At 41.8% G+C, this 24,071-nt stretch overlaps 1 protein-coding gene and 1 long non-coding RNA gene across 2 annotated transcripts; one reads left to right on the top strand and one right to left on the bottom strand.

Annotated features, from left to right (window-relative positions):
- Positions 1–373: 373 nt before the first annotated feature.
- LOC144238044 (uncharacterized) lies at positions 374–4,276 on the top strand. Its single transcript, XR_013336992.1, has 2 exons — positions 374–2,984; positions 3,744–4,276. It is a non-coding gene; the product is annotated as an uncharacterized LOC144238044 (long non-coding RNA).
- Positions 4,277–11,234: 6,958 nt separating this feature from the next.
- Positions 11,235–20,944, bottom strand: LOC144238002 (uncharacterized). Its single transcript, XM_077771729.1, is given in 6 exon segments — positions 11,235–17,804; positions 17,807–18,107; positions 18,548–18,630; positions 19,145–19,219; positions 19,950–20,076; positions 20,666–20,944. Coding segments are annotated over 6 exon segments (2,520 nt in total). The 5' UTR covers positions 20,777–20,944; the 3' UTR covers positions 11,235–15,981.
- Positions 20,945–24,071: the final 3,127 nt, after the last annotated feature.

Genomic DNA, 24,071 nt, shown 5'->3' with positions numbered 1-24,071 from the left:
ATGCCGGAGGGCAACACTGGCTAATTTCATGCTCAGATGACACAATATCAGGGGTGACTGTGTGAAAACCCACGAATAAGATTGGAAGCCATAAAAACCCTAATCTCTGCCACTTTCTTGCCCGCAGAGCCAGGGCACCCCAGAGCATGATTGTGTAGAGGTACTTGATGAAGTCTATTCTAGTTGACCTGACCTATCAGACAGGTTCTTACAAAATCCAAACCTCATCCTGTACACCAATGGCAGCAGCTTCATGAATGAAGGCAAGACATATGTCAGTTATGCAATAGTCTCTGATTTTGAGGTAATAGAAGTAAAGGCCCTTCCACAAGGATGGTCCACCCAAAAGTGGAACTGTGAGCCCTAATGAGAGCACTATAGCTCAGTAAAGACAAAAGGGCCAACATATACACTGACTCGCACGATGCCTTCACCACTCTACATATACGTTGGGGCTCTATACAAAAAGGGAGGGCTTTTTATCACAGGAGGAAAGAAACAAAAAATTGGGAAGAAATCCTAAAACTATTAAGGGCAGTCTGGGAACCGAGTGAGGTAACAGTCATCCACTGCAAGGGACGCCAAAGAGGAAAAGACTCTGTGTTGGTAGCCAATGGGCAGACACCACAGATAAACAAACAGCAGGAAAACAAACAACACCCTCAGAAATCATGCTGGCCCCAGAATTGCCAACTTCCCCAAGGTACACAACCCAAGAAACAAAGTGGGCACAACAGGAAAAGTGAAACCAGACAAAAGAAGGATGGTGGGTACTTCCAGACCAAAGATTCTATGTACTGGAGCAGCTAGCCCACCAGCTGGTTCTCCAACAGCATGAGCTCACCCACCAAGGAAAAACTGCCCTTGAAACCTTATTGAGCTGTTACTATGTAATTGCTTGACTCCTGTCCCTCTGTGCTTTGATCTCTCAATGCTGCCTTCTCTGCACTCAAAATAACACCAAACAAGGCTCCACTGAGCCCATGGGGATCTAAATGCTGTGGTCAGGCACCATTCAAAGATTGGGAGGTAGACTTTACCAAAATAAGAGCCATTGAAGGATACAAATTTCTTCTGGTATTCAGTTGCACATTTTTGGGTTCGGTTGAGGCCTACCCCGCATGCACCAAAAAAGTAAGAGAAGTAACTAAGGGTCTTCTAAGGGTTACCATCCCCAGACATGGAATGCCATTAACCATAGGCTCACACAATGGCCCAGCTTTTGTGGTTCAACAAGAAGCCAAAGCCCTAGGCATCCAATGGAACTTACATGCAGCCTATTGACCCCAGAATTCAGGGAAAGTGGAACATGTGAACCAGACCCTTAAGTCAGCCATGGCAAAACTATGTCAGGAAACTAACTTGTCCTTGCCAGATACACTACGCCTAGCTCTTCTCTGGGTATGTTGTACACCCCAGACAAAAATAGTATTATCCCCATTTGAGATCCTATATGAAAGGTCCCCTCCACTAGTCAAATTCAGGGGAGACCAGACAGAGCTACAGAATTTAGGAATATAAAAACAACTATAAGGATTAGAGAAAACTATATTTGAGATACATAGATGGGTGACAGACAGGATACCCATTTCTCTGGGAATAGGTGTACAAGCCCACAAACTTGGGGATCAGCTTTGGATTAAAGACTGGAAAAAAGAACCACTCAAACCTACCTGGAAAGGACCCTATTTAGTTGTGCTAACCACACCCACAGCCCTCAAGGTTGCAGGACTAACTGCCTGGGTCCACCATTCCAGCCCATCTGTCACCTGGCAACCACTTGGAATGGAAAATAACTGCTAACCAGAATAGTCCTCTACAGATCACCCCTAAAAAGAGAGCAGATAATAAGCGGCCTGCAACCAACACCTGAGAACTCTGTATCCAGAAGCTTGAGGAAATCACCAGATGACTTAAATGAACTGTAGCAAATTGTTCTCTCGAATTTCATTGTCATCCCCTACGTATTTCTCTTTCCATACTTGTTATACTGTTCACTGTAGGCCTTACCCAATATTCTTCTGCAGATTGGCGTCTCAGTCACAAACTCTTGTTAGCCTCCCTCTACTTGCTAATGTCAGGATGCCTTATTCTCCTTAGACTTATATGATCTAAGTTGTGATTGATGTTCGTCTCTGAATATTGTTCTCTGCCTTTCTAACCGTCTTCTACCCCAGATGGGATCGCCCTGTCTCCTGTCCATGTTGCACATATTCCTGTTCCTAACCTCCTCAAAAGGACTTTTCTCACTCCTTCCATGCAAATATGTGATTTATCATTCCTCGCTTGCCCCCCAAGGTCTGAAGAGCCACTCTGTGCTCTCAACCGCTGGACCCCATCTACTGTCTTCATGAGGGACAAACTTCTGTTACAGGCACACAAGGTTGCACTGCCTGCTACCCGACTCACCTCTTAAAGAGACCATTCCTTTCTCCGGTCCCCTTTCTGACTCTTGCTCCAACCCCTCCCTCTTATACCAATTCCTCCCCCTACTCCTCTGGTCCACATAGGTAAAACAGCACTTACTACCATGCCCCTGTGCCACTATGTATGCTCGCATGCCAAATAGATGTTATGATACCAGGAGGGTCACTCCCTGAACCAGAAATGGAAACACTTATTGGACAGAAAAAATGAAAATGAAACATTATCAGGGGCCTTCCCTGATGTTCCTCATGCCTGTTGGGTCACTTCTGACCTAACCCTTCAACCTCTGGCAGAACATAAGTCAGGTAGACCACTTGTCTTAGGTCCCCATCTGGACCTAATGTTAAATGTTAAATGCAGCTCATCGCCTCCTCAATGATATCAACCCTAGCCTGGCCAGAGCTTTCTGTCTCTGCTTGTCCACAGGACCCCACTGTTATGCAGCTACTCCGATAACACAAGCAACTGTAAATGCTACCCTGTTAACTGAAGACCCAGACCCCCCATATGGTGAGACCTGTACTAACTGAAGTCGAACTGTCCCAAATGGCTTCCAGGTACCTGGCAAACAAAATGGGAACAGAGCCAGTCAGCAATCTGACCATTAGCCAGTGCAACCAAACTCTTGACAGTCAGGAACTCATTCATCTTCCTACAACCCAACCCTGGTGTCGACCCCTTCCAGAGCTTCTCTTTGTATGTAGGACACATGCCTACCTATGTCTACTGGCCGATTGGATGGGCATCTGTACCTGGCCTTCCTCACTCCTCAGATAAACATTGTTCCCAACAATAAGTCTCTTATAATACCCTTGGCAGCACATACTCAATCAAAAAGAGCCATTCAAGTCATACCCTTGCTGATTGCCTTAGGAGTCATGGCAGGGGTGGGCACTGGAATAGGAGGAATAGTCTCCTCAACCACATTGTCATAAATTATCCAAGGACCTAACTGATGACAGAATGGGTTACCAAATCTCTGGTGGTTTTACAAGACCAGTAGACTCCCTAGCAGTGGTAGTCTAGCAAAACAGAAGGCTGGAACTGCAAACTGCTGAAAGGGGAGGACTGTGTCTCTTCGTAAATGAAGAATGTTGCTTCTATGTCAACCAGTTAGGGATAGTGCAGCAGCTAAGGAAGTGAATCAACACATGGAGGCAGGAATTAGCAGACTCATGAAACTCTTGGAGCAAGCAACATATGAAACTGGGCATCCTGTCTCCTCCCTTTAGCTGGTCCTCTCGTGTTTTTCATAGCTCTCAGGTTTGGTCCTTGTATTCTTAATGTGTTAACCAGATTTGTTTCCTCTCGTCTAGAAGCTATAAAACTCTAGATGATGCTCCAGTTGGACCATTCTAGCTGTCGCGGCTCTCCTTTGGATGGCGAAGAACCCTAGCTGTCACATGCTTCCCTGTGGCGTTCCTGTCCAGCAGGAAGAAGCCAGAATGGTCTTTGCTCCTCCTCCTGTGGCAGCAAAGGATTCCCTGACCCCTACAAACTGATTTTCTCTAAGTCTGCCACGGCAGCTTGAGAATCAAGACAGGGGAATGAGAAGGAAAGCTGGTAAACCAGAGCAAATTAAAACAAAACAAAACAAAACAAAACAAACAAAAGGCCAGCTAGATGTCTGAGGCTGGATACTCCCCTTGCATGCTTTTGGCTTCTGTAATTTTGCTTGCCCTTTACATGAGCCAACAGCCAGGACCCGAAAGATTGACTGCACTATTCCACTCTACCCGGAAGCACATGTGTATAAAAGATCAGTAAAAATGAGCTGGCTGCTCAGCTTTTGAAGATGACTCCACTTGGCTGGCACCGGTGCAAAATAAACAGTCTTCTGATTCCCTGAGTATGTGCCACTTGTCTCTTCCTGGGCGCCGAGTGTTTGCTGTAAAGCTAGGAGCAAAATTCGTTTTTCTTCTCTCTTCTAAAAAGATTAGATTACTATTTATATGTGTTCATTTTTCCTAAATGCTGAAAATAGAAATTCACTAAATAGGAAAGGGCATGAAAATTCATCTGAGAACAATCTGTCATTTGGAGACAATTCTTACTTTGGTTTATATAAATGTGTTCATGCACATGTTTTCCAGGGAAGCTGGACTTAGGATCCACTTCTGCCTCTCTCCAAAGCCCTGCCTCCACCAAACATCAGGCCACAGCCTTGTCTCAGTGGTGACTGCCTTGCTGCACTTCCTGCCAGCCAGGACTTCTGGGTTTGTGTTCTTTGGGGCTGTTGATGGGCCATGGGGTTGGTCCCTGGGCATCCTCTCAGTGTTCCCCAGCCACTAGAGGATGACTTGGGATGGCATCCCAGGTTCTGGCACGTACGTAGAAAATTCTGCAGAGACACCAGCAGGTAGGCACCGATGTGGAAATGAATTCTTTTCAAGTTGACGGCCAAGAAAGAATTCTTGAGACATTTTTGGTGCAAAAAAAAAGTGGTTTTATTAAAGCACGGGGACAGGAACCATGGACAGAAAGTGTTACACTGAGATCATAGAGACTGACTAATAAAAGGTTTTCTATCCTATAGAAGGGAGGGTAACATCAGGGCTCCAGGAAATTGGGTGCAGAGGTTCCTGGAGGTCTATTATTAACATGGTGTTTTTCTTGTAAATCATTAAGATGGTTACAAACTGGGTGCCTGGGTGGCTCAGTTGGTTGAGCATCTGGCTCTTGATTTTGGCTCAGGTCATGATGCCAGGGTCATGGGATGGAGCCCTGCGTGGGGTCCTGGCTGAGTGTGGAGCCTGCTTAAGATTCTCCATCTGCCCCTCTCCCTTGTTCACGCTCTCTCTTAAAAAAAAAAAAAAAAGACAGAAACTCTAGTGGAGTTTCATATCCAGCATGACTGTAATTGATGTGACTTGATCTGGGGTCTGAAAAGAATTCTTGAGATGCTTGGTGCAAGAAAAAAAACAGAAACAAAAACAGGTGTCTTAATNCTCTCTTTTAAAAAAAAAAAAAAAAAAAACAAACAAACAAACAAACTCTAGTGGAGTTTCATGTGCAGTATGACTGTAATTTATGTGACTTGATGTGGGGTCTAGGGTCTGGGAAGGAATTCTTGAGACTTTTTTGTGCAAAATAAAGTGTCTTTATTAAAAAGTACAGGGACAGGACTCCTAGGCAGAAAGAGTTGCAGTAGGTTGTGATCTGTTATATACTTTTAAGTGGGGGAGAGAATATACAGACAAAGGAAGTTTCCAAAGGGATTTTCATGTTGAAGACACAGGATCCAGGAGCCCTGGCTATTATTGTCAAGCTAAGGTTGTTTTTTGCCTCTAGCAAAGCATTAAGATTGGGAGTTACTGGAAGAATATCATACTCTGCAGACCTCAAGTATTTGTCAATGGGCTGCAAGTTATAAGAAGGAGATTTAATGTTATCTGCCTTTCCCTTTGCCTTTGTTTTCCATATCAGCTGACGATTTGTTTTCTCCCTGCCTCTGTTCTCAGGCAGTCACCAGTACCTGAGGAATGTCCTACATATCCCACCTTAACTGGGGGACGTTTGTAGGGTGTTTGTTCAGGGTAACTCACCCATTCTGTACAACTCAGTCTCCCAGAGTCTAGATAAGAAAACTGAATGCAGGTGCAGTGGAAATTAGCATTAAACTTAGACATCCCTGTGCCGATTTTTTTTTTTCAGCTTTACAGTTTCTTGCAAGGTAAGAAATGCAAAGCCATGTTAGGATATGGGTTGTCATGTGTTTTCGTCTTGATCAATGTAAACTTAAATTACTTACCTAAAATAATTTACATGAGGGAAAATTAAATGCAGAGTATCAGCCATCATGTTAAATAAAATATGATATAGGATTAAATAACGTTTTACAGAGACCTGGCTTACTCTTTATGAAAAAAACACATTTATACATGTAGAGGATGACATGCAGTAGGTTTTCCCAGTTGTTCACCTTTTACCTTGCAATGAACTTGTTTTTTTTTGTTTGTTTGTTATGTACATTTTATTTTATTTTTTTACAAATAGTTTATTGTCAAATTAGTTTCCACTACCTTGCAATGAACTTGTATTACATCATTTTGCTTTTTAAGAAAATGGGTACATTCTAGGTTATGTAACTATTAATTAGCAACATGATACTGATATAAACCTGCTCTTGGCCAGAGATACAATAACGGACAATAATGGCCACTGTAGGTAAAGGGAGAAGTTATTATGTCTCCTTCCCAAAATCATTGTGCCAAATCTGTGTTCAGCTCAATTTCAAGTATTTAAAACTTCTTTTCTATAAATTGAATAGCCTTCTAAAATAGGATACAAGGTATAAATACATTTTTTTCTAATTCAGCAAGCACATGGGATATTCTCATTTTTGTTCTAAAAACTACCTGTAAACACATAGATACACGTTACAGCAAATATTCGGTGCCCAGGAAGAGACAAGCGGCATGCACTCAGGGACTCAGAAAAGTGTTGATTTCACAGCAGTGCCTGCCTAGCAGAGTCACCTCCAAAGGCTGAGCATCGTGCTTTGGTTTTACTGACCATTCATACCTATGTGCTTGCAGGTTGAGCAGGATTAGTATAGTCAAGATTCTGGTTCCTGGTTTCTGGCTGATGCAAGAGGCAAGCGAGATTATAGAAGCCAAAAGCATTCAAGGGGAATATCCAGCCTTGGACATTGGGCTTGCCCTTTTTATTTGTGTTTACCAGTTTTCCTTCTCACACAGGGCACTGAGATTGAATGCTACTGGAACCATTTCCTCAGAAATTAACATTTTGCCAAGTACTAATATACATAATCTCAAAAGAGGCAGTGCACACTGCTGAAATCAAAACAATGCAAATTATCTGTGATACGTTATTTTGAACAAAGGAGATATTGACAATGTATGAAGTTGTGTGCTATTAGAAGGCCTGTCCCCCTGCTTGAAACAAATGAGAAAGTGACTTTGAAATCGGGTTAGATGTACTTAAAACTTTCAAAGAACTTGTGAATACACTTTCTAAAATTGGAAAAAAGGAAAGATATTGGAAATACTTCTATTTTGGGTATAAATAAAATTTTGGAATTTGAAATGTGTTAGTACACCTGTTTTTTCAGCTACTTCAGAGTTATAAAGAAATTAAATATTAAAAGCCAGTAGAAGCATGTATGTAGGGGCCCTATTTCCCCTTGATGTACTAAAAAACTGCATTCAATCCCGTCGATTTAAAGATCTAATTGACTTTATTAAACGGTTTGTGTGTGTTGGGGGGGGAGGTCATCGCATCCAGTAAGGAGAGGGGGCTTCTCTGGGCGAAACAGGAAAAGGTTTTTAAAGCCAAAGAGAGGAGATTAAAAAGAGTTTACTAGCAAGGAACGCATCCATCTTTCAGGGAAAGTTGCCTCTGTGGGAGGCTGGGTTGCATCTGGACCTGCTCCACTGGGAATGCCCCCAAAATTCCACTTTGACCTCGCAGACTCCCGCGGCGGCTGTCCTTCGCATGCCCACGTCCCCGGCCCCCAGGTCCCCCACCCACATCCCGCTTTGAGCCGTGGGTGTGGAGAAAGGAGTGTTCCTAAAGGGGCACCGGTGAGGGTGGAGAGTGATCCATACGGAGACGCCCAGGAGCAAGTCTGCGCCCCCTGAGAGGAGCCTCCAGGATGCTGGGCACAGCCCTCAACCTTCAGTGAGCATGTCCAGTGTGGTCACTGTCCAGAGCCCGCTGGCCGCCAGCGTAATGCGCACGTGCCCCCCTTGCCTGGGAAAGGGCAGCTTTGCGCACCATGGGACAGGGACTGAGAGCTCCCCATTTAGTGTTGCCTGGCAACCCAGCTCAGGTGGGGTGTCACAGCCAAGAACCTAGAAGGGTTAAAGGAAAATTATTTTTTCTTCGGGGCACCTGGATAGCTCAGTCTTGAGCATCTGAATTTGCCTCAGGTCCTGATCTCATGGTTAATGGGTTCAAGTTCAATGGGCTTTGTGAGGACAGCCCAAGGCCGGCCCGGATTATTTCCCTCTCTCAAAAATAAACAAATACTAAAATATTTATTTTAACAATTATTTTTCTTCAGTAGTTTGGTGGTTGATGATGGCACCTTCTGAGGCAGTGGCAGAGTGAGCACACTCATTCTGGAGCTGGGGATGGGATCCTAAAAACTGGGAGAAACAGAAAAGGTAAGACTTCCTTCCAAAGTCAGCTCTCTTTGATCTCGCTCTGCAGTGCCTGGCCAAGAAAGGAAAAGAAACACTTCTTGTCCCCTCTGCCAACCTGAAAACAATAGCTACAAGGAGAGGGAGATGAGTGTTTATTTGGGATTATAGAATTGCAGTTTGCGGAGCATTGATTCCAGCAGTAACCGGCAAAGTGTCCCATCTGTGGGGTGAAAGCAGGGTTTTTTTTAAATAGGAAGAGGGACAATTACATGGGTTGGATAAACGAGAAAAAAATTACCCATTGGTACTAACCATGCTATGACCAATTCTGGAGAATGTCTCATGTGCACTTGCGAAGAGTGTTATTCTGCTGCTTTTGGATGAAGTGTGTGGTGTGCCTCTGTGAAGGCCATCTCATCTAATGTGTCACTGACGGTTGATGTTTTCTGATTTTGTCTGAATGATTCATTCGTTGATGAAAGTGTGTATTAACGTCCCCCTTCTATTGCATACCTGCCTCTCCCTTTACATCTGTTCATATTTGTTTTATATATCTAGGTGCTCCTATGTTGAGTGAAGACTTACAGATCTTATGTCCTCTTGTTGAATGGACCCCCTTGTTATGTAATACCCTCATTGTCTCAATATTGGCATTTTAAAGTGAAAATTTATATAGAATTTAGTCACAAACTCCCTATGTAACAATCTTTAATTCATCATTACGACCTACACACATGGTTAACAATATGTAGAAATGATGCATCATCTTGTATTGTTTTTCATGTTAATATTCAAAGATACTTTCTAGTTGAATCCAATCATCATAATTACTACTGCTGAATGAAAAATAGGTCCTGACCAACATACTGGATTTTTCAGCAACAACTTTGCTTCATATGCAATTCTAAGAACTACTCCAATTGAAAGAATAAAAATCACTGTTACAAAATTCTGAATTTAGAATTCCAGATGATGTCACAATCCCACATATCTATATTTTTATAATAGGCCATTAGGCAAAATTATAAATTAATGTCTAAACTGTGTGTTAAGACACTCTTGATAAATGTTTTTCCTAATCAGGGATTTCTAATTCAAAGTCTAACCTTTCATCTTATTTTAGCAATGGTATATATACAGTGTGAGAAACTACAGGTTAACTAAGGAATTATAAATCTCTGAAGACTTCCATTCATTCACTATTACATAGAGTGTGAAACTTCACATGTCTACAATAGTTTTTCTACTAGTCAACGCTTTTTTTCCATGCATATAACAATGAATAAGTTCTCCAGCATTAACTTTTCTATTATTCTCCTAGAGTGACCTCCTTATATAAAGATTTTCCTGTGTAATTTCCCAGTTAAGAACATTAGATTATTATTCAGACTTGATCTTCTTGTGCACCCTAAGACCAGAGGCCAGGTAATGTCTCTTCCTCTTTGATTACAAATATAGGGTTCCTCCAAATGCAGTTCACTCATGTTGAGAAGTTAAAAATGAAGGCATTTCCATAATGAATATGGCCATGGAACTTCCCCCACCTGAGTCCTCTGGCTGGTTTCGCATTAGCGCTGTGGCTGAAGGCACTTTGATGTTCATTCACTAGAATTAGGGTGAGTTTCCTCATGGTCTCTGAGATCAGAGTTTGTAACAAAGGCTTTACCACATGGAAGACATGTATATGGTTTCTCTTCAGTGTGAGTTCCCTCGTGGTCTCTAAGATCAGAGCTTGTAACAAAGGTTTTTCCACACAGATGACATATATATTGTTCCTCTCCAGTGTGAGTTCCCTCATGGTCTCTAAGATCAGATCTTGTAACAAAGGCTTTTCCACATAGATGACATGTATATGGTTTCTTGCCAGTGTGAGTTTTCTCGTGTTTTCTAAGATGAGAGCTTGTAACAAAGGCTTTTCCGCACTGATGACACGTATATGGTTTCTCTCCAGTGTGAGTTTTCTCGTGTCTTCTAAGACAAGACCTTCGAACAAAGGCTTTTCCACATAGATGACATTTATATGGTTTCTCACCAGTATGAGTTCTCTCATGTTCTCGAAGGTAAGAGTTTTGAAGAAAGGCTTTTCCACATAGATGACATGTATATGGTTTCTCTCCNTGGGGCTGTTGATGGGCCATGGGGTTGGTCCCTGGGCATCCTCTCAGTGTTCCCCAGCCACTAGAGGATGACTTGGGATGGCATCCCAGGTTCTGGCACGTACGTAGAAAATTCTGCAGAGACACCAGCAGGTAGGCACCGATGTGGAAATGAATTCTTTTCAAGTTGACGGCCAAGAAAGAATTCTTGAGACATTTTTGGTGCAAAAAAAAAGTGGTTTTATTAAAGCACGGGGACAGGAACCATGGACAGAAAGTGTTACACTGAGATCATAGAGACTGACTAATAAAAGGTTTTCTATCCTATAGAAGGGAGGGTAACATCAGGGCTCCAGGAAATTGGGTGCAGAGGTTCCTGGAGGTCTATTATTAACATGGTGTTTTTCTTGTAAATCATTAAGATGGTTACAAACTGGGTGCCTGGGTGGCTCAGTTGGTTGAGCATCTGGCTCTTGATTTTGGCTCAGGTCATGATGCCAGGGTCATGGGATGGAGCCCTGCGTGGGGTCCTGGCTGAGTGTGGAGCCTGCTTAAGATTCTCCATCTGCCCCTCTCCCTTGTTCACGCTCTCTCTTAAAAAAAAAAAAAAAAAAAAACAAACAAACAAACAAACTCTAGTGGAGTTTCATGTGCAGTATGACTGTAATTTATGTGACTTGATGTGGGGTCTAGGGTCTGGGAAGGAATTCTTGAGACTTTTTTGTGCAAAATAAAGTGTCTTTATTAAAAAGTACAGGGACAGGACTCCTAGGCAGAAAGAGTTGCAGTAGGTTGTGATCTGTTATATACTTTTAAGTGGGGGAGAGAATATACAGACAAAGGAAGTTTCCAAAGGGATTTTCATGTTGAAGACACAGGATCCAGGAGCCCTGGCTATTATTGTCAAGCTAAGGTTGTTTTTTGCCTCTAGCAAAGCATTAAGATTGGGAGTTACTGGAAGAATATCATACTCTGCAGACCTCAAGTATTTGTCAATGGGCTGCAAGTTATAAGAAGGAGATTTAATGTTATCTGCCTTTCCCTTTGCCTTTGTTTTCCATATCAGCTGACGATTTGTTTTCTCCCTGCCTCTGTTCTCAGGCAGTCACCAGTACCTGAGGAATGTCCTACATATCCCACCTTAACTGGGGGACGTTTGTAGGGTGTTTGTTCAGGGTAACTCACCCATTCTGTACAACTCAGTCTCCCAGAGTCTAGATAAGAAAACTGAATGCAGGTGCAGTGGAAATTAGCATTAAACTTAGACATCCCTGTGCCGATTTTTTTTTTTCAGCTTTACAGTTTCTTGCAAGGTAAGAAATGCAAAGCCATGTTAGGATATGGGTTGTCATGTGTTTTCGTCTTGATCAATGTAAACTTAAATTACTTACCTAAAATAATTTACATGAGGGAAAATTAAATGCAGAGTATCAGCCATCATGTTAAATAAAATATGATATAGGATTAAATAACGTTTTACAGAGACCTGGCTTACTCTTTATGAAAAAAACACATTTATACATGTAGAGGATGACATGCAGTAGGTTTTCCCAGTTGTTCACCTTTTACCTTGCAATGAACTTGTTTTTTTTTGTTTGTTTGTTATGTACATTTTATTTTATTTTTTTACAAATAGTTTATTGTCAAATTAGTTTCCACTACCTTGCAATGAACTTGTATTACATCATTTTGCTTTTTAAGAAAATGGGTACATTCTAGGTTATGTAACTATTAATTAGCAACATGATACTGATATAAACCTGCTCTTGGCCAGAGATACAATAACGGACAATAATGGCCACTGTAGGTAAAGGGAGAAGTTATTATGTCTCCTTCCCAAAATCATTGTGCCAAATCTGTGTTCAGCTCAATTTCAAGTATTTAAAACTTCTTTTCTATAAATTGAATAGCCTTCTAAAATAGGATACAAGGTATAAATACATTTTTTTCTAATTCAGCAAGCACATGGGATATTCTCATTTTTGTTCTAAAAACTACCTGTAAACACATAGATACACGTTACAGCAAATATTCGGTGCCCAGGAAGAGACAAGCGGCATGCACTCAGGGACTCAGAAAAGTGTTGATTTCACAGCAGTGCCTGCCTAGCAGAGTCACCTCCAAAGGCTGAGCATCGTGCTTTGGTTTTACTGACCATTCATACCTATGTGCTTGCAGGTTGAGCAGGATTAGTATAGTCAAGATTCTGGTTCCTGGTTTCTGGCTGATGCAAGAGGCAAGCGAGATTATAGAAGCCAAAAGCATTCAAGGGGAATATCCAGCCTTGGACATTGGGCTTGCCCTTTTTATTTGTGTTTACCAGTTTTCCTTCTCACACAGGGCACTGAGATTGAATGCTACTGGAACCATTTCCTCAGAAATTAACATTTTGCCAAGTACTAATATACATAATCTCAAAAGAGGCAGTGCACACTGCTGAAATCAAAACAATGCAAATTATCTGTGATACGTTATTTTGAACAAAGGAGATATTGACAATGTATGAAGTTGTGTGCTATTAGAAGGCCTGTCCCCCTGCTTGAAACAAATGAGAAAGTGACTTTGAAATCGGGTTAGATGTACTTAAAACTTTCAAAGAACTTGTGAATACACTTTCTAAAATTGGAAAAAAGGAAAGATATTGGAAATACTTCTATTTTGGGTATAAATAAAATTTTGGAATTTGAAATGTGTTAGTACACCTGTTTTTTCAGCTACTTCAGAGTTATAAAGAAATTAAATATTAAAAGCCAGTAGAAGCATGTATGTAGGGGCCCTATTTCCCCTTGATGTACTAAAAAACTGCATTCAATCCCGTCGATTTAAAGATCTAATTGACTTTATTAAACGGTTTGTGTGTGTTGGGGGGGGAGGTCATCGCATCCAGTAAGGAGAGGGGGCTTCTCTGGGCGAAACAGGAAAAGGTTTTTAAAGCCAAAGAGAGGAGATTAAAAAGAGTTTACTAGCAAGGAACGCATCCATCTTTCAGGGAAAGTTGCCTCTGTGGGAGGCTGGGTTGCATCTGGACCTGCTCCACTGGGAATGCCCCCAAAATTCCACTTTGACCTCGCAGACTCCCGCGGCGGCTGTCCTTCGCATGCCCACGTCCCCGGCCCCCAGGTCCCCCACCCACATCCCGCTTTGAGCCGTGGGTGTGGAGAAAGGAGTGTTCCTAAAGGGGCACCGGTGAGGGTGGAGAGTGATCCATACGGAGACGCCCAGGAGCAAGTCTGCGCCCCCTGAGAGGAGCCTCCAGGATGCTGGGCACAGCCCTCAACCTTCAGTGAGCATGTCCAGTGTGGTCACTGTCCAGAGCCCGCTGGCCGCCAGCGTAATGCGCACGTGCCCCCCTTGCCTGGGAAAGGGCAGCTTTGCGCACCATGGGACAGGGACTGAGAGCTCCCCATTTAGTGTTGCCTGGCAACCCAGCTCAGGTGGGGTGTCACAGCCAAGAACCTAGAAGGGTTAAAGGAAAATTATTTTTTCTTCGGGGCACCTGGATAGCTCAGTCTTGAGCATCTGAATTTGCCTCAGGTCCTGATCTCATGGTTAATGGGTTCAAGTTCAATGGGCTTTGTGAGGACAGCCCAAGGCCGGCCCGGATTATCTCCCTCTCTCAAAAATAAACAAATACTAAAATATTTATTTTAACAATTATTTTTCTTCAGTAGTTTGGTGGTTGATGATGGCACCTTCTGAGGCAGTGGCAGAGTGAGCACACTCATTCTGGAGCTGGGGATGGGATCCTAAAAACTGGGAGAAACAGAAAAGGTAAGACTTCCTTCCAAAGTCAGCTCTCTTTGATCTCGCTCTGCAGTGCCTGGCCAAGAAAGGAAAAGAAACACTTCTTGTCCCCTCTGCCAACCTGAAAACAATAGCTACAAGGAGAGGGAGATGAGTGTTTATTTGGGATTATAGAATTGCAGTTTGCGGAGCATTGATTCCAGCAGTAACCGGCAAAGTGTCCCATCTGTGGGGTGAAAGCAGGGTTTTTTTTAAATAGGAAGAGGGACAATTACATGGGTTGGATAAACGAGAAAAAAATTACCCATTGGTACTAACCATGCTATGACCAATTCTGGAGAATGTCTCATGTGCACTTGCGAAGAGTGTTATTCTGCTGCTTTTGGATGAAGTGTGTGGTGTGCCTCTGTGAAGGCCATCTCATCTAATGTGTCACTGACGGTTGATGTTTTCTGATTTTGTCTGAATGATTCATTCGTTGATGAAAGTGTGTATTAACGTCCCCCTTCTATTGCATACCTGCCTCTCCCTTTACATCTGTTCATATTTGTTTTATATATCTAGGTGCTCCTATGTTGAGTGAAGACTTACAGATCTTATGTCCTCTTGTTGAATGGACCCCCTTGTTATGTAATACCCTCATTGTCTCAATATTGGCATTTTAAAGTGAAAATTTATATAGAATTTAGTCACAAACTCCCTATGTAACAATCTTTAATTCATCATTACGACCTACACACATGGTTAACAATATGTAGAAATGATGCATCATCTTGTATTGTTTTTCATGTTAATATTCAAAGATACTTTCTAGTTGAATCCAATCATCATAATTACTACTGCTGAATGAAAAATAGGTCCTGACCAACATACTGGATTTTTCAGCAACAACTTTGCTTCATATGCAATTCTAAGAACTACTCCAATTGAAAGAATAAAAATCACTGTTACAAAATTCTGAATTTAGAATTCCAGATGATGTCACAATCCCACATATCTATATTTTTATAATAGGCCATTAGGCAAAATTATAAATTAATGTCTAAACTGTGTGTTAAGACACTCTTGATAAATGTTTTTCCTAATCAGGGATTTCTAATTCAAAGTCTAACCTTTCATCTTATTTTAGCAATGGTATATATACAGTGTGAGAAACTACAGGTTAACTAAGGAATTATAAATCTCTGAAGACTTCCATTCATTCACTATTACATAGAGTGTGAAACTTCACATGTCTACAATAGTTTTTCTACTAGTCAACGCTTTTTTTCCATGCATATAACAATGAATAAGTTCTCCAGCATTAACTTTTCTATTATTCTCCTAGAGTGACCTCCTTATATAAAGATTTTCCTGTGTAATTTCCCAGTTAAGAACATTAGATTATTATTCAGACTTGATCTTCTTGTGCACCCTAAGACCAGAGGCCAGGTAATGTCTCTTCCTCTTTGATTACAAATATAGGGTTCCTCCAAATGCAGTTCACTCATGTTGAGAAGTTAAAAATGAAGGCATTTCCATAATGAATATGGCCATGGAACTTCCCCCACCTGAGTCCTCTGGCTGGTTTCGCATTAGCGCTGTGGCTGAAGGCACTTTGATGTTCATTCACTAGAATTAGGGTGAGTTTCCTCATGGTCTCTGAGATCAGAGTTTGTAACAAAGGCTTTACCACATGGAAGACATGTATATGGTTTCTCTTCAGTGTGAGTTCCCTCGTGGTCTCTAAGATCAGAGCTTGTAACAAAGGTTTTTCCACACAGATGACATATATATTGTTCCTCTCCAGTGTGAGTTCCCTCATGGTCTCTAAGATCAGATCTTGTAACAAAGGCTTTTCCACATAGATGACATGTATATGGTTTCTTGCCAGTGTGAGTTTTCTCGTGTTTTCTAAGATGAGAGCTTGTAACAAAGGCTTTTCCGCACTGATGACACGTATATGGTTTCTCTCCAGTGTGAGTTTTCTCGTGTCTTCTAAGACAAGACCTTCGAACAAAGGCTTTTCCACATAGATGACATTTATATGGTTTCTCACCAGTATGAGTTCTCTCATGTTCTCGAAGGTAAGAGTTTTGAAGAAAGGCTTTTCCACATAGATGACATGTATATGGTTTCTCTCCAGTGTGAATTCTTTCGTGTTCTCGAAGACTGGACCTTATAACGAAGCCTTTTCCACACAGATCACATGTATATGGTTTCTCACCAGTGTGAGTTTTCTCGTGTTTTCTAAGATTAGAGCTTGTAACAAAGGCTTTTCCACATAGATGACAAGTATAAGGTTCCTCACCAGTGTGAGTTCTCTCATGTTCTCGAAGATAAGAGCTTTGAACAAAGTCTTTTCCACAGAGATGACATGTATATGGTTTCTCTCCACTGTGAGTTCTCTCATGTTCTCGAAGATTACAGCTTTGAAGAAAGGCTTTTCCACATAGATGACACTTATATGGTTTCTCTCCAGTGTGAATTTTCTCATGTTGTCGAAGATTAGACCTTGTAACGAAGCCTTTTCCACATAAGTGACATGTATATGGTTTCTCGCCAGTGTGAGTTTTCTCGTGTTTTCTAAGACAAGAGCTTTGAACAAAGGCTTTTCCACATAGATGGCATATATATGGTTTCTCACCAGTGTGAGTTCTCTCATGTTCTCGAAGATTAGAGCTTTGAGTAAAGGCTTTTCCACATAGATGACATGTATATGGTTTTTCTCCAGTGTGAGTTTTCTCATGTTTACGAAGATTAGAGCTTGTAACAAAGGCTTTTCCACACTGATGACATGCATATGGTTTCTCGGCAGTATGAGTGTTCTCATGTTTTCTAAGACAAGAGCACTGAACAAAGGCTTTGCCACATAGACAACATGTATAGGATTCCCCATCAGTGTGAGTTTTCTCATGTTTTCTAAGATCAGAGCTTGTAACAAAGATTGTTCCACACTGATGACATGTATATGGTTTCTCGCCAGTGTGAGTTTTCTCCTGTGTTCTAAGAGAAGCGCATTGAACAAAGGCTTTTCCGTACAGATGACCCATATATGATTCCCCTCCGGTGTGAGTTATCTCATGTTTTCTAAGATCAGAGTTTGTAACAAAAGCTTTTCCACACAGATGACATTTATATGGTTTCTCACCAGTGTGAATTTTCTCATGCTTTCTAAGACAAGAGCTTTGAACAAAGGCTTTTCCACATATTTGACATATATATGGCTTCTCTCCAGTGTGAATTCTCTCATGTTTTCTAAGACAAGAACTTTGAACAAAGGCTTTTCCACATAGATGACATTTATATGGTTTTTCTCCACTGTGAGTTCTCTCATGTTCTCGAAGATTAGACTTTGTCACGAAGCCTTTTCCACATAGTTGACACGAATATGGTTTCTCACCAGTGTGAGTTCTCTGATGCTGTTTCAGGGAACTACGAACAAATGCTTTCCACATAGATGACATTCATAAGGCTTCTCTCCAGTATGAATTCGGTTATGTCTAGTTAAAGATGAAAAGTACCTGAAGCGCCTCCCACACTGATTACAAGCAAATGGATTCTCTCCTGTGTGACTTATTTTATGGGTATGAAGGTTGGCATTTCGGGTGAAGTGTTTTCCACATTCATTGCATTTATACAGTTTCTGTCCAGTGTGACTTAAGACATATTGAGTCATTGTGTAGATGCGAGTGAAAACTTCATCATACCCACTATATACAGAGAGGTCTTCTCTTGGGTGATATCTCTGCTTTTGGGAAAGAGATAGAAGACTGTTACAGGACTTCTCCTGAACATCTATGCATCCTGTTCTCTACCTATGAATTCCAGGATGAACCCTTCCAAATAAAACCTTTCCTAGATCACTTACATGTACATGGGGTGTTCATCTCCAGCATGCACAAACATGTTTACTCTTTGCTGCATCTTTACTGGAGGGCTGACTGTTTTAGAAGATTTCATTATATGTCATGCCAATAAACCATACTTTTGCAATTATCCGTTTATCAGAACAGTTATAGCTCAAATCCAAGCTAGTATCTTCCCCAGATTTAAATTTTCAATCACATTCTGTGAGAAGGTACTTATAGCAAACTCTAACAACTGTTATGTGATTCTCCTCAATTGATGACTTAGGCTCTTCCCAGGCCTTGAACACGGATAGGCAAGGTTTGTCTTCATGACACTTACTACTGTCCAGCAGTTAGGTGGGTCCTTCGTGCAGATATCTTGCATAGGTATTATTTCTTGCTTATTATGGCTATTTTTCGTACCTAAAATAATTGAAGAAAAAAAAAGAAATAAACCTAAGAACACCTTGAGTAGGGAATTAAAGTGTTGAAAAGCTCACGAGACCAGGTAAGCACACATGACCAAATGACGTGAAATTGAGGAAAATACTGGTGAAGACATACATTTTAGAGTAATATCATTAGGACAAAACTCCATGTTTAAGTTAAGAGAAAAAATAATATAATGATGGGCTGTTGTAGAGAATATCAGAGTGGAAATCCTAAAAGAAAGAGACCAGAAATCATGACAAAGACCACAATGTGAAATTTGACCTTCAACGAGGATAGGACATTGCTTTTCTGAGGTCAAATGTAAGTACAGGTACATGAAGAGAAACGGACATGGGCCAAATAACGACACAATCTGAGGAATGTTATCTGACTGGCCACTCACAGTTCCTGAAGCTGTCGTTCACTCAAGGAAATCTGCACGGACATCAGTAAGACCCTGCTTACTCACTATTCTTCTCACACTGAGTACATGTCTGCAGCTCACCTGGACTCCAGCCTTGGGGAGGTCCTCTTTCTTCCCTCCACAGCTCCCCTCTGTGTTCTGACTGGGAGATCACATCTGATCTGAAGAAATGACACCCTATATCAATGGAGAATGGTATGTGAATTTGCAATTTCTTGCTGAGAACTGTGCCTGAAACTCTACTGTACAGGCAACTGAGGAAGAACAATGTAGGCTCTGAAGAAGAGCCCAGAGAATAACGCCTTGAACACTAAAAACATGGTTAAACGTTCTCATCCTAACACTGCACCAATATACAGTAAGATCTCTAATTGCTGATGTTCTTGCCCAAGCTGCGAGAGTGCAAGAGGCTTAGTGTTTACATCCAGAAGGAAGTAAATGTTCTCACAAGGGGTGAACATTACTTTCAAAGGAATACAATGAACATAAGCTCCAACAAAATATTCTGTGGAGATTTATATAGAAAGTGATACAAGATGTTATATTTTCTAGTATGCTTACGCCTCACCATACTACCCAGGACAGAAAATATTCAGGATGTTTATTTATTCATTCCAAAAATATTCACTGTATTACCAGCATTGTTCTGGGTCTTGGAAAAAGTACAGTAGATATACACTTGTGTCTAACACTATATTCAAATTATCATGTAACGCACATGATGAAAGAACGATACAAATTTATCTAGTAGTTGGAAATGCTACAAAAGAATATGAGTTAGAGCAGACAGCTGTATTAGAATATGTGGAAGCTATCCTGGAACAAGGTTAATAAATAAAAAGATGGATGTAAGGATGGATGAATGAATGGATGGTGACAGACTCACCCACAGAGACCAGATGACTAATGTTCTCCAGCATCACATCTCTGTACAGCGTTCTCTGAGATAAATCCATCAGGGCCCATTCTTCCTGGGTAAAGTCTACAGCTATATCTTTGTAGGTCACAGATTCCTAAAATATCAGACACTGTATAAGGAGGGCCAGGCTGAACAATCCCTAGGGGACAACTGTCAACAAGACAGTAATAACACAGAGGGAACTGTATGTATAGAAACCTCAAATTTCATATGTGATTCAAATCTAAAGTTCTCCGTGCAGATCTGCCTTTTGCTTTTCAGATACATTCATAAAGAAATACATACACAATTATTTCATCACAATGGAGCCTCAAAATGAAGTAACTTGGCAATTTTGATTTCCTGGTCGGCAATTATAACCTAGGTTAAACAGTAGTATTGAGAAGCACCTGGCTGGTTCAGTTGGAAGGGCAGGTGACTCTTGGCCTCAGGATCATGAGTTTGAGCCCCATGACTGCTGTAGAAATTACGTTAAAAAATAGTGGTACTGAGTGTGCAGTATGCTTCTTTTACGTCCAATGTGCAGATGCTTCTTTTACAGCAAACACTTCATTAATACAAATGAGAGGTATACTACTATCAAAAGTAGAGAACTATGAAGCAATGCCCAGCATTCTGTAGGATGAACAACTTTCATGCAAAGCTTGGGGTCAGTAAGTGACACCTCTCATCTAAAAACTCACGTGTTCTTTATAAGATATCAGAGCAGACAGGTCCTGCGGTCCGGTTAGGGGCTGACATGGCTCGTTGGAAGGATAGCCCCACAGTGATCTCTCCTGCAGTGAGCTCTCCATTCTCGACACCAGATCACTGCATCAATCCTCCATATGTTAATCCTGTTTTCTGGTTCAAAGGCAACAGAATCCTCTTGATTAATTCTAGCATCTGTTAGTCCTACCAAATTGCAACAGGATTCTAAGTTGTACTCTAATTTCTATATACATTCTGCCAAATGCAGAGTTAATTAGNCCAGGCTCCAGAACTGTGAAAAACAAATGTGGGTTGCTGAAGCCGCCAAGTCTGTGGTATTTTATTACTGCAGCCCAGAATTATATACACGAATGACAGTTTCAGAAAGCTTTAGAAATAGGAGGGGCGCCTGGGTGGCTTAGTCGGTTAAGTGTCCGACTTTCGCTTAGGTCATGATCTCGCAGTTCGTGGGTTCGATCCCCGCATCGGGCTCTGTGCTGACTGCCAGCTCAGAGCCTGGAACCTATTTCAGAGTCTGTATCTCCCTCTCTCTCTGACCCTCCCCTGCTCACGCTGTCTCCCTCTCTCTCTCCTAGAAATAAATAAAAATATTTTTTTAAAAAAAAGGCTTTAGAAATAGGAGAAAATTACATGGCTAAGGAATGACACAGGTAGTATTTCAATTCTGTTGTTTCCCAAACGCAGATTTCTAAACATGGTCCTCTTAAGGGCTACAGCCTCCTGCCAGGTCTTACCAGGATTGCCCCCTGTCAGATGAAGAATCCTAGATCCCTCCAGCAACCACAGCCTCTGTCTTTCCAGTTCGCCCACAGAATCACTCCCCATGCCCACGCTCTCCACACCTGGGGACCTACATTCCACTGACACCACTTGAAGTCTATCAACCCCTGATTCCAGCCCTTTAACTGCCTACCTCAATCCCCATGTATCCTTTCTGCATGCATCGAGGAAAAAAAAATGCAGTTTTAGGGGCGCCTGGGTGGCTCAGTCGGCTAAGCGTCTGACTTCAGCTCAGGTCATGATGTCATGGTTCATAGGTTCCAGCCCCGCGTAGGCTCTGTGCTGACAGCCAGCTCAGAGCCTGGAGCCTGTCTTCTGATTCTGTGTCTCCGTCTCTCTCTGACCTTCCCCGCTCACACTGTCTCTCTCTCTCAAAAATAAATAAAACATTAAAAAATATTAAGAAAGGGGCACCTGGGTGGCTCAGTCAGTTAAGGGCTCGACTCTGGCTCAGGTCATGATCTCACAGTTTGTGGGTTTGAGCCCCGATCGGGTTCTGTGCTGACAGCCAGCTCAGAGCTTGGAGCCTGCTTCAGATTCTGTGTCTCCCTCTCTCTCTGACCCTCCCTCTCTCTGTCAGGAAAAAAAAAATTTTTTTAATGCAGTTTTATACCAACTGCATACGCAGGAACTATCCCAAGGCCTGGTTGCATGGCTCGTGCTCAATAATAAGAGATTAAAAAAACATATATTGTTAGTTCTGCCTTACCTTACTTTTACGTCCATTTCTTTAACCCTCTAAATGACCAACACCCTATAAAACACAACAGTCATAGATTTCTCAAAATCTAAATATTTGTCTGAGGAGTCTTCTTCACACCAACAACTAATTCCCTGACACTGCCTGAGTGTCCAAGGATTCAGTTCAATTCTGACACCATCATCCTGGAGTCAGCATCAGACCCCGCAAGATCAAAGTCTTAGCCCCATGGGACTTCCTCTACTTCCGATGCCAGCCACAAATGTAGTGCCCAGGCTGTCCACATTTCTGCTGAGAGCACCAGAGAGTCTAGGGTTCCCACAACCCCTCAAATTAGGTTTGGTAATTTTCTAGACTGACTCCTGAATTTAGGATAACACTTTACTTGGTTTTACTGGTTTATTTTAAGGATGAACAGCCAGAGGAAGAGGTACACGGGGTGAGGTCCAGAAGGGTCCCCAGTGCAAGGTCCCGCCATCCCCATGGAGGTGGCAGCAGATGGAAGCTCTCACCAGCCCAGAGGTTGGTCTCCAAACTCCAAACCTGGGTGTTCAAGAGTGTTTATAGAGCTCAACCTCCAGGAACCACGTCCCTCCCCAGAGGCTGCTGGGTGAGGCTGACATCACCTACAAACACAAGTTTATCATAAACACTCTCCGGCTTTAATTTCTTCCCTGTTTTCTCACTGGCCTTACAAGTAGGATCTTTAGACCTGCCACCATCTTCAGAAATCCACTAGCCTGCCTCCCTGTCCCAACTCACCCAACTCACCTGACTGTAGTCTGCTCTCAGCTCCTGAGGCACAATAGGTTTGGCTTCTCTCAGCAATTTTACAGAAGGTCTGTTACCATGGGGGGGGGGGGCGGCGGGAGGGGGAAGTCTCTAATAGTATTCCTACCTTCTCCATGAGGATTTCTAAAGCTTTGCTCAAATAAGTGTTTAAGAAATTAACTAAAATACTTGTATTTTCCACAAGTTTTCCTAAAAGATATGATACCCTTTATGATTCTGTTCCAAAAGTTTTCTTTTTTTAAAACAATTTCTAAAATGATCTCTCCTAAATGAGGCATTACACAACCCAGGATCTGGTAATGTATCCTTTTTACTCTGTAACAGAGCTCCACTCTCTGCCTGGCACAAGCCTTGCCCACAGTCTCCTACCGCAGACACTCCTTTCTCACTGCCTCAAGGATGGTGCAGTGTGACGAGGCTGGCAAGTGGGAACGTGTCAGAGAACCAGGAAATGAGAACTTGGTTACCTTAAATGTCTGCTGTAAAAATAATGCTCCCTTCTGAGAGTTACTCTAGGTTCATTTTTATATTTGATACAAACACATTAAGAAGAAGAAAAAAGACAAAGTGTTCTGTTTGGAACCAAACGCCTGTGCCTGAAATGAAAATATATTGCCTGGTTTTTCCTCAGTAATTTATTCTTTGACATATGAAGACAGGTCCTAAGATGTATATACTTTTTCATATTATTCAAAATTAGTTGAAACACATCCTACTTATGGGAAAATGAACATTAAAAGTATAATTTATTCATGAAGCCTATCATATTTTGAAGCGTGCAGAGCATGGCAGTCAGTAGGATGTCAAGTAAATCTGACTTGGAGAAGATGAAGGGTCAGCTCTGCACTTCATTTGCCCTTCTGGAGATGAAGTATAGGGGGGTTTGAAGGCCTGGGCCTACAAGGATACAGAACTTCTTTCCCTTACAGTCTGACCACAGGCAGGCACACCGTGTCTTGTTGTGCTTTACAGATACTGCTTTCTACAAAGGTGTGTGGCAATGTTGATCAGTGCCAGTTTTCTTATAGCAATTGCTCATGTTGTTATCTCTGTGTCACAGTTTGGTAATACTGATATCAGGCCAATTAATAAGTCTACACTGGCCT

This window comes from Crocuta crocuta, unplaced genomic scaffold (assembly GCF_008692635.1).
Source record: "Crocuta crocuta isolate KB4526 unplaced genomic scaffold, BGI_CrCroc_1.0 scaffold111, whole genome shotgun sequence".
NCBI lineage: Eukaryota > Metazoa > Chordata > Mammalia > Carnivora > Hyaenidae > Crocuta > Crocuta crocuta.
The sequence above is the reverse complement of the archived record's forward strand: the minus strand, read 5'-3'. Positions and strand labels throughout refer to the sequence as shown.